General features: G+C 41.9%; 1 protein-coding gene across 6 annotated transcripts in view; it reads right to left on the minus strand.

The window, feature by feature from the left end:
- Positions 1-17,490, minus strand: part of ANKRD12 (ankyrin repeat domain 12) — a 152,707-nt gene that overhangs the window by 83,258 nt on the left and 51,959 nt on the right. For all 6 annotated transcript variants that reach the window (XR_016441383.1, XM_090039690.1, XM_090039688.1 and 3 more), the window contains exon 2: positions 15,181-15,318. Coding sequence is in view for 5 of the 6 variants with exons in the window: in XM_090039690.1 (XP_089895816.1) it covers positions 15,181-15,267 (87 nt within the window). In the remaining variant the exon portion in view is untranslated. The remainder of the gene's footprint in view (positions 1-15,180; positions 15,319-17,490) is intronic.

The following is a 17,490-nucleotide window of genomic DNA, read 5'->3' on the forward strand; positions in this document are numbered from 1 at the left end:
CCCATCAGAGTTTACAGACATTGTTCCAGTGATGGGAAAGTTTCACTGAGCTAAAGTTGTCATGCACATTATTGGGAAGTACCTGCATGGGAATGGTGCTCAGGATACCTTGATGGAATGTGATGTATTAGGTGTTAAAGTTTAAAATCAGTTATGCAAGGTAGTCACTATATGAGGTCACTCAAGGGATTTCTCATCTTGCCATACAAAAATTGAAATGGAATGCTGTCTGGAAAATCACTCCTGCTAACAAGTATTTTGCAGTACTCAGAAATGTACAAAAATGAAGACATCTCTCACAGAGAAAGATGCAAAGACATCTCTGGCCACCTATGAAAATGATTTACTGCTGATTAATGATCTCTACAAAGATTACAAGGCTTCCAGCATTTCCTGTCAGGCAAAATCTGAAATGTACGAGTGTTGGGATGGTTTCATTGAGCTAGTTCAGATACTAGAAGAAGCTGGTAGATGATTGCGTGGTCATCCATTTATTTGATGCAGTTTCATCTGGTTTCACAGGTCATATTGTCGTCTAATGATACAGATGTTTTTGTCCTCCTTTTTTGATATCTGTTTCAACTGTGTGAAAAAGGACTTTTGGATTTTGTTACCCAAGCCTACTTTAATCCAAAGTCAGATCTGTTCTTCACATGCTTGAACAGAAACTAGGACCAGCTTTGTGCAGTGTTTTTATTAAGGCTCACATTCTCACAGGATGTGACATCACCAGCAAAGTGGGAATAAAACTGTCAGTATTGAACGCAGCATCAGAGAAATTCCTTTTAGGTTTTGCTGAAGATGGCACGCTTTCTGAGGACACAGTTAACAGAGCTGATGAATACTTTAAGGTCCTACAGCCATCACTTCACTGTAAAACATTTAACAAGCTTCATTTTGCATTGTACAAAAGTAAACTGATCTCACAGCTTCCCCCCCATTTCTTTCCCTATTCGAAATGTACATCTCAGGAGATGCTTCTTTGTGGCATGTGAATGCTTTAGCCTGGATAAGAGCAGCTACAGAACTATATTAAATCTAAAAGAACTTGGAGTGGTACGAAGACATCTGTCTGGAGCTCTTTTTCTCGACAAATGTCTTGATTCTGCTTCTGATGAATTATTGCTGACGTGTAGCTGTACAACATGCAAAACTGCAAGATGCAAGTGCCAAAAAAATTACATTTCTTGTATTGAACACTGAAAATGGGATGAAAACCGTGTAAGGAAAATTAAGTAGTCTAATGGATGATGAGTTGGATCACCCCAAAATGTTAAAAGAAAAGTTCTTTCAATAGTTGCATTAATTTAATATCATGTTGTATTTTATAGCACTTCCTATTAATTCCACATCAAAGTCCAGTTTCATATACAGTATTTATATTTCAACTATGTAAGAAAAATGTTCATAAATAATGTTGAGATGATTTGCCTTGAGAGAATTGCAAGCCCTACTTTCTTTTGTCATTATGACATTGGAAAGATCCTGATTTGATTGTTTGACTCTGAAAACACTGGGTTAGACACCAAGATTAGCTTTGTACCATATTCAGAAAAGGAGATACAAGTCAACAAAGAATGACTGTTGTCATGTTCAAAGATGGCGCCCTCCCATGTTCTGTGCACTGAATGATGAAGTCTACCCAAGGTTTTCATTTTTTTTTAATCCTTTCACATGTTTTTTCTTAAGTAAAGGTGGTTATCTTAGTCAGTTTTAACTTTTCTACAGGGGGGATTATGCCAGGGACAGGAATAATAAGGTCAAACTGTGCCCGATAGATTTCCTCTGTGAAAGCATCCTTTTTCCTCACTGTTCAAGACACAAATGAGAGAGATGCTACCTTTTCTACATTTGTATTTTTAGAAATATAATCACCTGAGTAGGCCAAAAAAAGTCAGATGCTTTAGTCCACCTTTCTCCTCACTTTCAGGCAAGCAACAAGTAGATCAAATAAAATAAGATAATTTGTCTTGATATTTAATCAAAGGGGCTCACTTTTGGAAAAAAGGAGAAATTTGCAAAATTTGTTATCATACTAGCTTAAACTGGGAAAAATGCAGGTATTCTCAGGAACTTATTTCAGGAGTATATTTCATATTTCTTTTATGGAAAAAAAAATCAAAATCCAAGAACAGACTAACAAAGGTTTTTTAGATAGATTTAAATTACAAAAGGAAAAGAATACACAAGACTCTTTAGGAAGACTTTGAAGCCTAAGGATATGGCCCATTAGAAAATGCACCATAGTGCAGGGAGACTGAATGCCTGAATTTAAAAAGATGCCAGTCCATTTTTCTCACCCACTACAAAAGGAATCTGATACCCATCTTAAGTTATCCTAATGGCTAGGACAGAATAAAATCTCCATGCAATTATTGTTATGTCCATCAGCAGCTTTCCATATCACTGATCATGAACTGCTGCCAATTCATATACAAACTTAATTGTGTTAAGTCTACTTTGTCTTTTTAGATGGGTCACAGAAGATTAAGATGGTGAAACAAACCAGTTGCCCTCGGTTACACACCCACCCTGGACTCTTATGTTCAACATATATAGTTAACCACATAACGATATACTAGGGATATCAAAAGATATAAGACAATCTATTAACATATTAATGTATGTATGACACTCAGTTCTACAGCTCCTCACTAAATATGCGCAGGGCAGGACTTTGTCTGAAACAGTTAGGTATTTGAGCAAACTGCTGGCACAAACACAATCTATATATCACTAAGAAAGTGCTGGTATACAGAGGCCAAAAAGTTGAGAACCCAGCTGGAGCAGAGACCTCACCTTCTACAGAAAACGTCTTTTCCTCAAAACGTACAAGTCCAGGATACTTTTTTCTCAATAGCAACAGCAAGTACGTAAGTTTTTCCAATTTAGGCCAAAAGGAGAAGTTTATTTTAAGTCTTTATGTAACACTTGAAAAAGAGCTAAATCTCCAAGACCAGAACATTCCATCTAGATGGGGTTCCTCAATTTCAATTTCTTCAGGATGAATGAAAAAAACAACAAAAAAAACCAAATCAAAAACAAAACTTACTAGTCCTTATTCTTCACTAGCTGTTAGCTTAATTCTTAAAGCATCCCTGAATGACTCAAAAGCAATTCTTGAGCCTACCCCCAGCCTTGGCTTAAGAGTTTATTCTGAGGACAAAGAAGTCCCCAAAGAGGTAAACTCAGCCTGTTTCTTAATTGCCTTCTATAAAAGAGTGGTTCTCAACCAGCAGGCTATGGATAGGCCCACAAGGAACACAGGGTTGGAAAAAGAAAGAGGGAGAATTTGTCTGACCTCCATGCAATATTCCTGGGGTACAACATCACAGTGGCTGCTTGCAGGTGTGGAGAAGCAAAAAACCCAAAAAAATGGCACTTTAAACTCAGTGCATTCCCGCGCCAAGCCCAGCATATGCCCACAAGCAGCAGCACGGTAGCTGAACTTGGCTTTCCCAACATCTATAGATTGGATGCTTTACTGGGGCTTTTTTGGCACTTATTTAACAGCTGACTGAATCAGGTTTAGCTAAAAGTGCCAAGAAACCAGCTTGAAGTGAAGAGCCTGGTTGAACTAATGCACTACTACTTCCAGTACAGTGCATTTTTTATTCCTTCCACCACCCCATATCTGTCAGCACCCACACTACTGCCCAAACAGGAAGCACAAAGTCCCCTGGTATGGCACTGCAATTGGGCTAATTAGCCCAGGCACAGTTCACAAAATGTGACAGTGCTAATTCCATTCTAGGACCAGTGCATGCAGAGATAGATTGGCTATTTCTGCAGCATGCCTGGTAAGGGAGCCACGAGGGAGGCAGACTGTGGAGTTGTGCATAATATTTGGAGGAGATTGGCTGCTGGGAACCAGGAAGGGTGCACAGTGTAGGACTGTGTTCAACATGTACGATCTATGTGGTAGAGAACCACTGTTCCAAAAAAAAGAATTTAATTCAGAGTCTCCCATTTCTTCTAAAAGCTGGGCTTGGATGTTGCACAAACAAAGGTAAGGTATTTTAAATATGTAGGTTAGAGACCAACATTTTGCCATTGGAAGTGACAAAGACCTTCTTTAAAGTGCTGTGCTAAGATCCACAATAATAAAACTACAAATAATGTCATTAAACAGAAAAGACCAATGGCATGACACAAGGATTTGCCCAATAGTACTGAACAGAGCTGAAACACTGGTAATAACATGAAACAGGCCAAGAAGCAATATAGTCACAGAACTACGAAAATACCAATGGTACTAATGAACACTAACATCACTACTCTTATTGATGGAAGCTTACAAACAAAACAAACAAACAAAAATACCCACCACCACATACACAAGGAGAAAAACTATGGATTAAAGATGGCCTGCAGAAGCAGGACAATAAGGCTTCCCATCTCCCGGCATTACTTGCTCACATAATCTAAAAAGCAGTCTGAGACAGAGTTCCGCAGTTACCTTCAATGCAAATATCTGGATCAGCAAAGGAGTCTGAAGAGGTATTAGTAGTTACTCTTTTACAGAACATGCTGAGCTCAAGTTTGCAGAGACAGTTATCCCTAACATGTGGTCTAGAGACAATACTTGAAAAAGAATTTCAACATACTTGAGATACTTTGATTCTTATTTGTTTTTGATAACAATAAAAGAACTTTTTTAAAGTTATCCTGATAGGAAAAACTGAGTAAGAGTCAATACTGTTATATCTTTTTTATCCCAGAAGTACTTGAGCTGGAAGAAAGAAAGAAACATTTACCCAGAACCTGATAAAACTCTCATGCCACTGATGCTGTTACCTATGAATCAGGCTGATCAAAGAGCATGCTGCAGTTCTGCAATGGTGTGACTAGATGATTTCAATATTACTTGAGTTTAAGTACTAATGCAAAGTACTGAGTAACCAGGCTGCCAGCTGTAACATAAATGCAAGTTTGCCAGATCAAAAGCTGTTAAAAGTTCATCCTACTTAAAGGTCATTAGGAGTACACAGAGATGACTAGAGCACTTAGTAATAAAAACCTGCATCCTATGTTAAGAACAGTAACACACACTGCATTAAAAGTAGTCCTAAACTCGTGCAGTCTATTATATTTGTTATCTTACACACAGAGAAGTCCATCAAGCATAAACCAACTCTCTTGAACATAAAGAAACTAATCATATATACTCATCAAAATATATTTCAAGTATATGGACACAAGTTATTAGAGAGTAGATTCAGATTAGACATACGCAAGAACTACTTCACAGTTAGGGCGGCTAGGAGCTGGAACCAACTTCCTAGGGAAGTGATTCTGGCTCCTACCCTGGGGATCTTTAAGAGGCTTGATGGCTACCTGGCTGGACTCATTTGAGTCCAGTCTTTTTCTGCCGGGCGGGGCAGGGAGGAGCGGGGGGGTCGGGCTTGAAGATCTACAAGGTCCCTTCCGACCCTACTTCTATGATTCTATGACTAGTTATATTAATTAAATTCCTATGTTTGTTAATAATTTTTTTTACAGCTCTATAAATATTTGTGGTGCATTACAGAACAAATAAGCTCAGAACTTCTGAAACTGGGGGCAGGGAGGAGCCTCGAGGAGCAGGGAAGAACAGAATGGAAGAGGGCAGGATTTGGGCAGCTCACAGCGCAACGTGTAACAAAGGCCTCGAGACAACTTCTGCTCATCCCAAAGTATTGGGGAAACCAAATTACCTCTGCAGCCATTCAGCTCTGTAGTTTTGGTGATGGTAAAACTACCATATTTAGTCAAATACAAGTCAAGGTTTTTCCCCTCCCCCAAATCCGTATGGTGATGCAGGGGAAGCCCTTCATCTTCTATTTGCATAAATGGAAATCTCACTAAATATTACGATGGTCAAACAGTTAAAAAAAAAAAATTAATAATAATTGCAATTAATTGTGCGATTAAAAAGAGTCATAATTAATCTTAATTTTAATCACATACCTAAAAACTCAAAATTATGCGCAGAAAAACTCAAACTTATGCAAAATTATTAAGGTACTCCATATGGTTGGGGGTGGGTTCAGGGTGTGTGAGGGGGAATTTGGGAGGGTGTGGGAGGCTCTGTATGTGTGTGTGGGGAGGAGGGGGGTTTGGATCCTGAGGAGAGGGGGTGCCTGCAGGGGTGGGGGGGGTCTGGAGCCTGGGGAGGCGGGATCCCCGTAAACCCTGGCAGGATGCCCAATCTGAACAGAGTCTCTGCCAAACTGCCCTGGGTCTAGGGCATGCCCTCTGCCTGAGCACGGCCCCAGCAGTGATGGGCTCACCCCACCCTTGACCCAGCAGTGCTGGACACGGACAGCCCAGGTGGAGGGCAGCTGCTCCAGCACCAGCCCTGGCCTTCGCCATTTACCTGCTCAGTGGGTCCCAAGTGGTTCCAACCCATCGCAGACCTTAGGGTGCCAGGCAGCTCTGCCACAGCCCAGCACTGCCTTCTGCAAACTCCCGGCACTGCTAGCCCAGCTGCTCAGGGCCCTGGATGAGGGTTGTAGGTGGGTGGTTGGGCATGCCCCTGGCCATGCCTTCCTGCTGCAGCCACTCGGATCCTGCGTCCTGCCAGGACCCTCACAGATCTGCCACAGCAGGGCTACCTGGAACCCTTGGGCCCCATGGCTTGAGTTCGGGGGAGGGCAGGAGCACCTAGGAACTCCAGCACAAGCTGCCTCCAAGCCCACGGGTCCCCATGCATCCCCAGTTCAGGCCTCTGGAGAGCGGTGGTGACACTAGCCTCACACCCCCATGGAGGCAGCCAATGGCAGCAGGAGGGAGCGGGATTCCTGTGAAGCAACCTCTCAGCCCCCAGCCCAGCACTGCCGGAGCCCGAGCTGTGCCTAGAACCGTCAGTGAGCCGGGCAGAGCTGCAACTCTCCTCCCTGAACTGCCCGGGCTAATGCCAGGACCCAGCGGTTCCATGTGGGTCCCAGCAGGAGCCCAAGCAGCACAGGGAGGACAGCAGCAGCTCCACACAGTGCTGCAGCATCAGCGCTGGGCGTGGCTCGGACTGTCAACACTGGACTGGGGCTTGGTATTCAGCATGGCCCAGGCCGGGGGCTGCAGGAGGTGGTTCTGCGGGAATCCCACCCCTGCCCGCCGGCAGCAGCTATCTGTGGGGGGAGAGGGCATGGGGCTACCATTGCTGCTGCTCTCCAGGGGCCTGGACCAGGGATGCACGGAGACCTGCAGGCCTGGAGGTGGCTCGTGCTGGAGCTCCCAGGTGGTTCCAACCTTCCCTAAGCCCGAGCCGTGAGGGCTGAGGGTGCCAGGCAGCCCTGCCATGGCTCAGTGCCACCTTCCCTGAACCCCAGGGCTGCCAGCCCAGCTCCTGGATGGGGGGTTGTGGGTGTGAACCCTTCTATCCTGATATAATAAACTGGTGGCTGCCACGCCCACAGACTCTTCAAAGAGGTCTAATATACTCCCCATTTCCTCAAAACTGCAGCTCTGTGAAATCAAGTGATACATGCTGCTTCCCCTCTACCTCTGTTACCACCTTGCATATCATGCTTACTATATTTCATATAGGTGAACAATCCAAGTCCAGTAGCCCCCATCCTCCTACCTCTCTTGCTTTACACAGTTCAGCTGTGGCCACCCTCTCTCTTTTGGCATTCCAGAAAACCCACACATTTCCCTCTACACTTCTGCTACCTGATACCATGTTGGTGGAAACATAATTCCCATATATAGAATAATCAACAGTAACACAGCCTTAACCGCCGCCATTTTTCCAGCAAAGGACAGCATCCTTCTGGACTATAACCAAAGTATTTGCCGTAGCCCTGCCATCAACTTTTCCCATGCCGTATTTCCTTTCCCTTTGGCATCCATCAGAATCCCTAGCACTCCAATTTCTCTCTTATTTGAAAACCCAACTTCTTGAAGTCCCTCCAGGTCCCCACTCCCATTATCATGCTTTTCCATCTTAGTTTAACCCCATCGCTTCTCCATACTCTGCTGTATGCTTTAGCACCCTTTCCATCAGAAGTCCATCTCTAAGTACTACACTTATATCATCCTTGTATAGTATGCATTTGACCTCACCCTCTCCCTAGTATCTTTACTCTGCTTATGACCTTGCCTTCTTCTTCTTGTGCCAATGCTTCCATGTCACATGAATAGTAGGGGCAATCGGGAGCAGCCTTGTCTCACCCCGTATGGATTTTAAAGGCCCCACTTCGGTGTCCATTAATTTGGACTTGACTCTCCACTATTCTACACAATAACCTCATTCAGCATATAAACATCTCTGGGAACGCTAGTTTTCCTAGCATCACAATTATATAATTATGATCCACTCTGTCAGATGCTTTTTCTAAATCTAGGTTTGCTATACCGGTGTTTGTTTTCCCCTCCTGGAAATGGAACAGTGTCTCTTTGATCACCGTGGAGATCCTTCTACCTGGTACTGAGCATACTTGGTTGTTGCTTACTTGAGGTTCTCTCTCATCCTCAAAGCCAGGGTCTTGGCCATTAACTTATAGTCCATATTAAGGAATGTAATTGGTTTTTCAGAAAAGGGGAGAAGGAACTCCTGAAGAGTAAGATCACAATGTCTCATGTAAAATCTTTCCCTGCTTCTCCCAATTCCACCATTTCCTCAGAAAATCCACTATATCCTTCCTACCCAATGCCCAAAACGTCTCATAAAATTCCATAGGCAGGCCATCTGCTCCTGGTGATTTCCTTCTTTTAAAGGTTTTTAAACACTCCTCCATGCCCTTAAGCTTATCTCTTCTTCTATCTTCTTTTCTTCCTCTACTTTCTCTTCAATCTCTTCCAAAAAATCCTTCTTCTTATTCCCATCTGTTTCCTTCTTCTGGTATAGCACTTTGTAAAATCTCCTTGTCGCCTCCAACATCTCTTGTTTTTCCACCTGAGCATCACCTTCTTCCCACACTGCTTTAAACTCTCCTTTTGACGCCTTCACTCTGACCGAAAAGTATCCAGACCACTCATTTTCTCCCACTCAGGGTACTTGTGCTAAGAACATTTTCTCCCTCATCTTTCTTTTAAACCAGATTTCTAGCTCTTGCCTTGTTTCTTCTAGCTTTTCTCATACCCATCTTCCTTCTGTGGCTTCCGTTAGCAGCTCCTGCATCTTTCTTTTCCACTCTCTTGACTCTTTCATTCTTTTTCCAAAGCATGTTCACAGCCTTCCTCCCTGAAGAATTTCCCTGTCCTCTTCTTCACTATTATTCACTATTCTCTAGTACTCTCAAAATATTTCTTCAGTGTTTTGCACCCCTCCTACTTTGTCCTGTATGCTATGCTCATGTATCTCTCTTCGTCATGTAACAGCTGCACATTTAACTTCCACAGTCCCTTCCCTCTCATGGGGCTCTTACCAAGACTCATTTCCATCTTCAGCACCTGGTGATTGCTAAAAGCCACACATACGATTTCTTTCTTCCTTATCCTTATTTCTTTTGATAGAAATGAAAACTCAGTTACTGAGTTTTTTTCACTAGAACAGATCGATCTGTAGGCAGATTATGTTTGCCCTTACTTGGTTCAACACTGGTTCAATCTGTTCCCATCTTTTGCGTGTTAAGTTGCTCCTGATGTTAGGCAAAACTATTGTCAATGCCATTTATGTTTGTTTTAAAATGAGTGTGTCTGTCCCTTTAAGGTTTGTCTATGCTACTACTCAGGGTGGTCCACTCCTCTAGCTCCTTCACTCCCATTCCTGCAACCTGTTCAATCTGCTGGATTGCTTTTGCATTTAGGAAGGCTTGCATATTCTCACCTCCCCACCACTTTCCAACTTTTGGTCTCCACTCTGGGTTGGAGCTTAAAGGCATTAACAGCAGGAAACTGCTTTCTAGCTCTTCCTCTAACTCACCTGCCTCATTATCAGGCTTCTTGTTCCTGGTCTTCAGCCCATGTTTTCCTTCTTTTCTTGGATCCCAGTTGCTACACACACTCCTGGGGGAGTCATGGGGGTTGGGACATGCCCCCACACTTGTATACAGGGCAGGGGCAAATACAGACTGTTAGCCACAGGCTCATGGCTCCCTGCCCTGCTGGGAGGCCTCCAAGGCCCAGTGGGTAAAATCCAGTGCAGGAGGATAGAGTGGGGTGGGGAGATTCAGTGATGCCGCTAGCAGCCCTATGCCAGCCACACTGCTGTGGCAAGGTGGCAGCAGCAGGGGACACAACTCTGTGCTGCCACTGCTACTGCCAGGGGGTACCTTGCCATGGTGGCAAGGTCAGTGTGGGGTTCCCAGTGCTGGCACTAATCCCCCGAGTCTTCTCTTCTGCAGACTAAATAAGCCCACAGTTCCCTCAGAAGTCATGTGCTCCAGTCCCCTAACCATTTTCACTGCCCTATGTTGGAGTCTCTCCAATTTGTCCACATGCTTTCTGTAGTGGAGGGCCCAAAACTGGACACAGTACACCAGATGTGGCCTTACCAGTACACAAGAGGGAAATAATCACTTGCCTTGATCTGCTGGCAACACACATACCAATGCAGCCCAGTATGCCATTAGCCTTCTTGGTAACAAGCACACTCTTGGCTCATAGTCACCTTATTGTCCACTATAACTCCCAGACCCTGTTCTGCAGAACTGCTGGAGCACTGGGTCCAGTCAATCAGCCCCCAGCCTGTACTGGTGCATGGGATCATTTTGTCCTAAGTGCAGGACCTTGCACTTGTCCTTATTGAACCCTCATGAGATTTTTTTGGGTCTAATGTTTCAATTTGTCTAGGTCTCTCTGAATCCTAACCCTACCCTCCAGTTTATCTACTACTTCCCCTCAGCTTGGTGTCTACTGCAAACCTGCTAGTGGTGCACTTCATCCCATCTTCTAGGTCATTGATGAAGATGTTGAAAAAAAAAAAAAAACAAAAAAAAAAACCCAGCCCCAGGACCAACTCCAGGGGCACTCCACTTGATACTAGCTGCCAATTAGTCACTGAACCACTGATTATTATTCTGTGAACCCAATGCTCCAGCCAGTTTTCTATTCATCTTAGTCCATTCATCCAGCCCGTACACTTCCTTAGCCTGCTTGCAACAATGTTATGGGAAACTGTATCAAAAGCCTTGCTAAAGTCAAGATATCCACTGGTCTCCCCACATCTAGTCATCTCATCACAGGAGGCAATAAGGCTGGTTGACTTGCCCTTGTTGAATCCATGCCAACTGTTCCTAATCACGTTTTTCTCCTTCAAGTGCTTAGAAATGGTTTCCTTGAGCACATTTCCAGTGACTGAGGTGAGGCTGACTGGAATGTAGTTCCCTAGATCCTCCTTTTTCCTCCTTTCTTAAATAAATACAGGCACTATATTTGCCCTTTTCCAATCATCCAGGGCCTCTGCCAATGGCCATGAGTTTTCAAAGGTGATGGCTAGTGGCTCTGCAGTTACATCAGCCAACTTCCTCAATACTCTTGGGTACATCCCTCATCCAGTGCCATGGATGTATCCAGCTTTTCTAAGCAGTCCCTAACTCGTTCTTTTGCCACAGTTGGCTGCTAACCTTCTCTCAAAACTCTGCTGCCAGGTGTGATGCCACATTATTTCTGTTGTGCTGCTTTTGAGTTTTCCCAGAGTAAGAAAAAAAATTGAAAGATCTTTGATTACATGAAGAGATCTCTTCACTCATAGATTACTCAGAATATCTAAATATGATTTTTTATCTTAACTGCCACAATATTCACTTTGTGACTGATAATTAAAGCTAAAAAATTCTGTCCAAAGAATTTTTCTAAAAACTGTAAACATCAGAAAGCAGGAGGCTTATAATGAAAAATGTCCTCTTGATTATAACTAGTGCTGCTACCACCATGGTACAGTGAATACTAACTTTTATTGAACTAGTATAAAATACTGAAGAATGTAGCAGCTTACATCATGTTAATACTTAGCTATTGCTTAATATTGTTATTACTGGTATTGGTTCAGCTTTAAATATTTAAGTACACAAAGAATTTTTTCCTCTGTTCCAGCATTTTCAGTTGCATTTTGAAAATGTAATAGCTCATTTAGACTGTTTAACTTTGCAAGTAATCAAGATTCCTGTCTTAATTATTTTAACTATTTTAGAATATACATGCTGGCTCATATCTTCTGAAGAAAGAATTTAACGCACTGTTAGTATGTAGAACGCAGAATCCAAATAATTTGGTACTACTAGCTATCTATTTCTGTAGAAGAAAACAGACTGCATCCTCTCCAAAAGCAAAGATCAGTTAACACCTCTGAACACACACAATAGTCAGTGTCTGGAATTTTAATTGTCCAAATGGCAATTTATTTAAAATCTTCATTACATTTAGCTTTATAAAACTGGACAAAAAGTAATTAGTTCAAGAGTTATCTCAGAATGCTCAAAACTAATTTATAGAAATAATTAAAAGGTAATATCAGAAGTGATTTGTATTGCAGCAACAATCAATATTTGACTTCACATTCTGAATCCTTTATGCTAATATTTAAATTATTTCCAGAGAATCCAAAAATTAATCCCTACATCATACTCCAATTACTACACATCATCTTTCAAGATACTCTCACTCCCATTATTCACCTAAACATGCATCTACAAATACCATTTCCATGTGCATTTTTCCATTCTTCCATGTGACAGCTGAGTAGGTTTATATCATCACTATAGCCTGGCAAAATGGCGTCCATATTCTATGATCCTCTGTGGCAGCAGAATGCCTTTTCTCTGCCAGCTGGAATAAAACCAGCTCTGGAAGTGATAGTAGGTTTCTGCTGCTACCCTGCAGCTGACAGAAGGCACGTGCAGATGTGCCCATGGTTTCTGCTGACTGTCATGGCCCCTTCAACAGCTGGTGTCTCCCAGAGTGCATTACTTGTCCTGCTGGCACAGCCACTACAGTGAAGTCATGCAGTCCTGGCAAAAGGCATGCGGCTCTGTATGCAATGTGGTGGATTCCCTGTGGTGGCTGCTCAGTGAAGGCAGAAGCTTTGAAATCACAGACAAGCCCAAGGAAGAGCATTCTCCATTTGTTTCCTTCCCCCCACACCCCAAGCAGAAATAATCTATTTTTCAAAGTCTTCAGATCTATGAATTCCTGATACACAAAATTACATCTCTGACAGAACAATGACGTGCACTGCCTTGCTGTGTTAAAGACTGTATACTCCCTGTTGCCTTTAATGCCTTTTAAAAATTAAGTGGATAAAAGGTAAGAATAAATTGTTCCAAACAGGAAATCTATTTTGGAAAGTTATTAATGAAATAAATACAAGTTAAAGTTGAAAAGGCTGGTGTATATTGGATGTCAGAAGCTAAGGATACTAAGCAGAGATTTTCCTGGGTTCCTACAGATATTACAAAATTGCCTCAGCAACAGACCAGTGTTAAGATAACAGGAAAAGGTCTACATAAAGCCAGTGAATAACCTTTTTGAGAAGGCATTTCAACTGTAACCTTGGGACTATTAAATAATGAACTATTCCTTTAAAACAAACTACACAGTTAAAGAGTACAAGGGAAAATGATTAAAATAACTTTTTTTTATTTCACTTCTAAATTTGTTTTTAATATGGCTGACAGAAAGTGACTCACAGCAGAAACATTCACTTTACATTAAATATGAATTGCAGATTAAAATCGATGTCTACCAATTATCTACCAATATCTTAACACTTTCAAGCCCAACTTTCAGCAGAACATGAGCTGCTGTACATGGAAGGGTTATACCTGGGCTTGGCAGCATTCCATTTTTATTTATAACTTCAATTGATAATATGGATGTTTATTTTCAAGTATTTATTTAAATTTTTATCAGTTTAAATTTTCAGAATTCTGTGAAATTAGGAGCATGGGGGCAGACAATTTATTAATGACAGTATACTATTATAGTTCAGTTTAACCGCCCACTTATAAATATAACTACTACAGGACTGCCACCAGCTGAGCTGCCATAGGTCACAGCTCTGCTGGCCTGTAGTTCCCTCATTTACTTTGTCACTTCCTCTTCCTTCGTTTCCAGTCCCCTGGGATTTCAAGGAGCTGCAGTCCAAGCTACAGTCACAGCCTGGTTCTGTAAGACTGCTCCCTGTGTCATCACATACTCCATCAGCCATCATTTTCTTACAACACCTTTCTATAAATCTTGATTAACGATGGAAATATTTTTTCATCAGCCTGCTAGTGTGAAGCAAAATCAATGTTTACCAACAGAAATAAAATCCCACTAAACCAGATTATACCACTGAAGGAAAACGCCTCCTCTAGCAGGAAGGAGAGGAAAATAGCAAGCACAGTCATATCTGAGAAACAGAGCACTGTGCAGCAGAGGGCAGAGCATGGCCGTATCTGGGTATCACCTTTGGAAAGCTGATAGAACTGTCAACACCAGCTACTCCCTTCTTCTTACACTCCATTAGCCCAACAGAGAAATTATGTCCAGCCATTCACTGAAAGTCTTTAAGGGTTGTCATAATCTAGCCTAAAGTTTTAAAAGTGCAGTATAGGAAAAGAATCATCATTGTATTAATTCCATTCTGCACAATTATAGAATAAAACCCCTACTGTTTCTAATCAGCTGACCCTATTTTTTCCCCAATCAAAAACAAACTTTTACAACTTCTGAAGTAGACTCACAGTCAAATCGCACACAAATGCACATATTTTATTTGTAATAACACTGAAAATCAACAAGTCAGCATGATTCAACAGTAACTTCTTTTGGTTTATGAAACTATATAAAAATGTATTTGTGTTTACTACACAGAGTTGTACTTTTTTCTGAAAGAATTATGAAAATGCTCAGACTACTAATATAAAATACTGAAAAAAAAAATAAAATGTAGTAATCACAAATAGTAATACTATTATATGAAGATTTCATATAAAATGAAACATGACCGATTATACATTAAACAACAAAAAGAAATCCGTTTCTTTTAAAACTAAATTATTCATGGCATTACACGGCTTTAAAATCTAAATATATAATCTCTTGATCCTACACTGATAAAAGGTTTCAAGTTTAAAAAACTGTAAAATCTCTCTCAATTATATTTTAGGACTAATGCATCAAAATAGATTCACATTCATGTACAGAATTGGAATGCCTCAAATACTGACACTTCAAATGGTTTCATTTGGCTTACATGTTCCATGTTCTTACAAAGTTAAACAAGCCTCAATGTAATTTAATTAAATTATTTATTATTATAAGTATTTTTACCTTTCTTGCAGTTGGTTTCTCCACCATCGTACTGTCACTGTCAGAATTTTCAATTTGAACTGCTTTTGTGGACCCAAATTTTGGCATTTTATATCTGTTCAGCTAGCTGTATCTTGCATCAGTGTACTCATCGTGTGTCTGCAAAAAGGGAAATATACAGATAAGCAAGGTTCATAATGTCATGCTAAAGGCAGTGTTTTTTTTTGTAGGGTGCACTACCATTCAGCTGAATCACAGCAGGAAGAAAAGGCAGTTTTGCTCACACTTGACCTCCAATACCATATTAAAGCACAGCTCTATATCTGGCTTGAAGAACAGGAAGTCTAATACAGAAATATAGCTATTACAGTAGACAATGTGAAAAGAGAAATATTAATTCAACTGCTCATAGACAGCTCCTCCCTCTAACTCGCACTTTTCACCGATGGCTGTAAATATCTTTGGGCATTCAACAGTCTTTATTATAAACAAAAGACCAGAGGCAAATCTAGAGCAGGTAAGGGTAGTGCACTCGCACCACCCTCTGGCTGTATGGCACATGGAGTTCTTGCCAGAGCTCTGCAGGCTGAGTTCACAAGCTAAGAAAATTTGGCTTTCTGATGGAGCTCAGTATGCCCAGTGAGATCTCTGAGCTCACAGGCTGATCAACCCAGGCCCAGCTGGAGCTCAGCAGGCACAGGGAGTTCTCTGAGCTTACTGGGCAGTCTGAGCTCTGGTAGTAACCATGCTAATCAGCCCATGAGCTCAGACAGCAGCCAGTGCAGCACATTCAGCCAAGTGGGCATGTGATCACACTGCTCTTCTCTCCCCTCTTGGATCCCCACATGACAAAGCCACATAACTAGGGAATTAATTACTGAACTCGTGGAGAGAGAAAGTAATTTTCACGGCTTGGTTGTGGCCTGAAGAGCCGATTTTGCAGTCATATTGTGGCAGCCCTGCCCCTTGGCACTGACTGGTAGAGAGGCCCTGCCTCTTAGCGCTGATTGATGGAGAGGCCCCAGGGGGTGGAGGTGGCGGGAACGATGAAGGAATGGCTGCCATCTTGACTGCTGGCTGCCTTTTATGCAGCCCTATCCCTCAGCGCTAATTGGCAAAGAGGCACAAGGGGACAGCCAACTTGACTGCTGCCCTTCATGCTGCCCCATCAGCTGGGGTCTCTGGTAGGCTACAAGGCTGGGCCACAGAGGCAGCAAGAACCACTGGCTCTCACTGGGGAGCCAGCATTTTATTTTTATTAAGTTTTTTTTGGTTGATTTCCTGGGAAAAGTGCGGCCAATGTTATTTTTTGCAACGATCATGGAGACCACCATTTTTCGCAGTTTGTACAAACAGCTTACTGCTACATTAGGGGAGTACATCAAGGGCTCAGTGAGAAGCTGTTCACCAGGGCACCCCTTGGGGAAAAACAGGAGTAATAGCTACAAACTCTGGGAAGACCATTTCAGATTCAACATTAGGAAAAACATCTTTGCACACTGGGAATAGGCTCCCTCCAGAGGTGGTACAATCACCTACTCTGGAAATCTTCAAGAAGAGACTGGATGGTAACCTTGCTGGGGTCACTTGACCCCAACTGTCTTTCCTGCTTGGTGCAAGGGGCTGGACACAATGATCTTCCAAGGTCCCTTGCATCCTTATAATCTATGAATCACAAAACTGCAATTTAAGTAGGTCCCTACTTATAACTTGGGCAAATATAGCTTCTCCCATTTTATAGATACAGCAGTTGAACTAAAACCAATTCTGCCAGAGTTGTGAACCAATTAAGTTCTCTAGTATCACTAACCCAAACCTCACCTTCCCAACACACTGCCTTTTAGAATGAGCATGTCAGATATATGTGCTTTGTGATCCTGTCTGTAAATACTGCTAAAATCAACACACTACATTTTCTCTTAATCTGCTCCCAAAAGCATAAAGGCATAAAAGCATAAAGGATGAACCACCGCTCAGTTCTGTTCCTGTTATTTCTCACAGAACCTAGAAAGTCATCCAAGAAACTTCATTTCTAATACTCTACTTCTGTATAACAATGAATAGTTATGCTCTGCAAATTCCTCCTCCCAGTTACAAAAAAGTCTCTTAAAACTTTCAAAAGTATACCACTATATACAAATGTAACAGCACTTTGACATAAAATTCCATTTTCCCTATTGCCTTTACCATTTTTTAAATTTGAAGGAGCCAAGCTAAACATGCTCTTGATGAGTAAAGTTATTTAGAGAGCAACCAGTAGAAGGCACTTATAACTTTCTTTACAGTAAGAAAAGATTTTGTAATACTCCTGATACAGTAATGTGTCTTTAC

The sequence above is a fragment of the Crocodylus siamensis genome, chromosome 3 (genome assembly GCF_052110815.1).
Source record: "Crocodylus siamensis isolate JL-2025a chromosome 3, ASM5211081v1, whole genome shotgun sequence".
Taxonomy (NCBI): domain Eukaryota; kingdom Metazoa; phylum Chordata; order Crocodylia; family Crocodylidae; genus Crocodylus; species Crocodylus siamensis.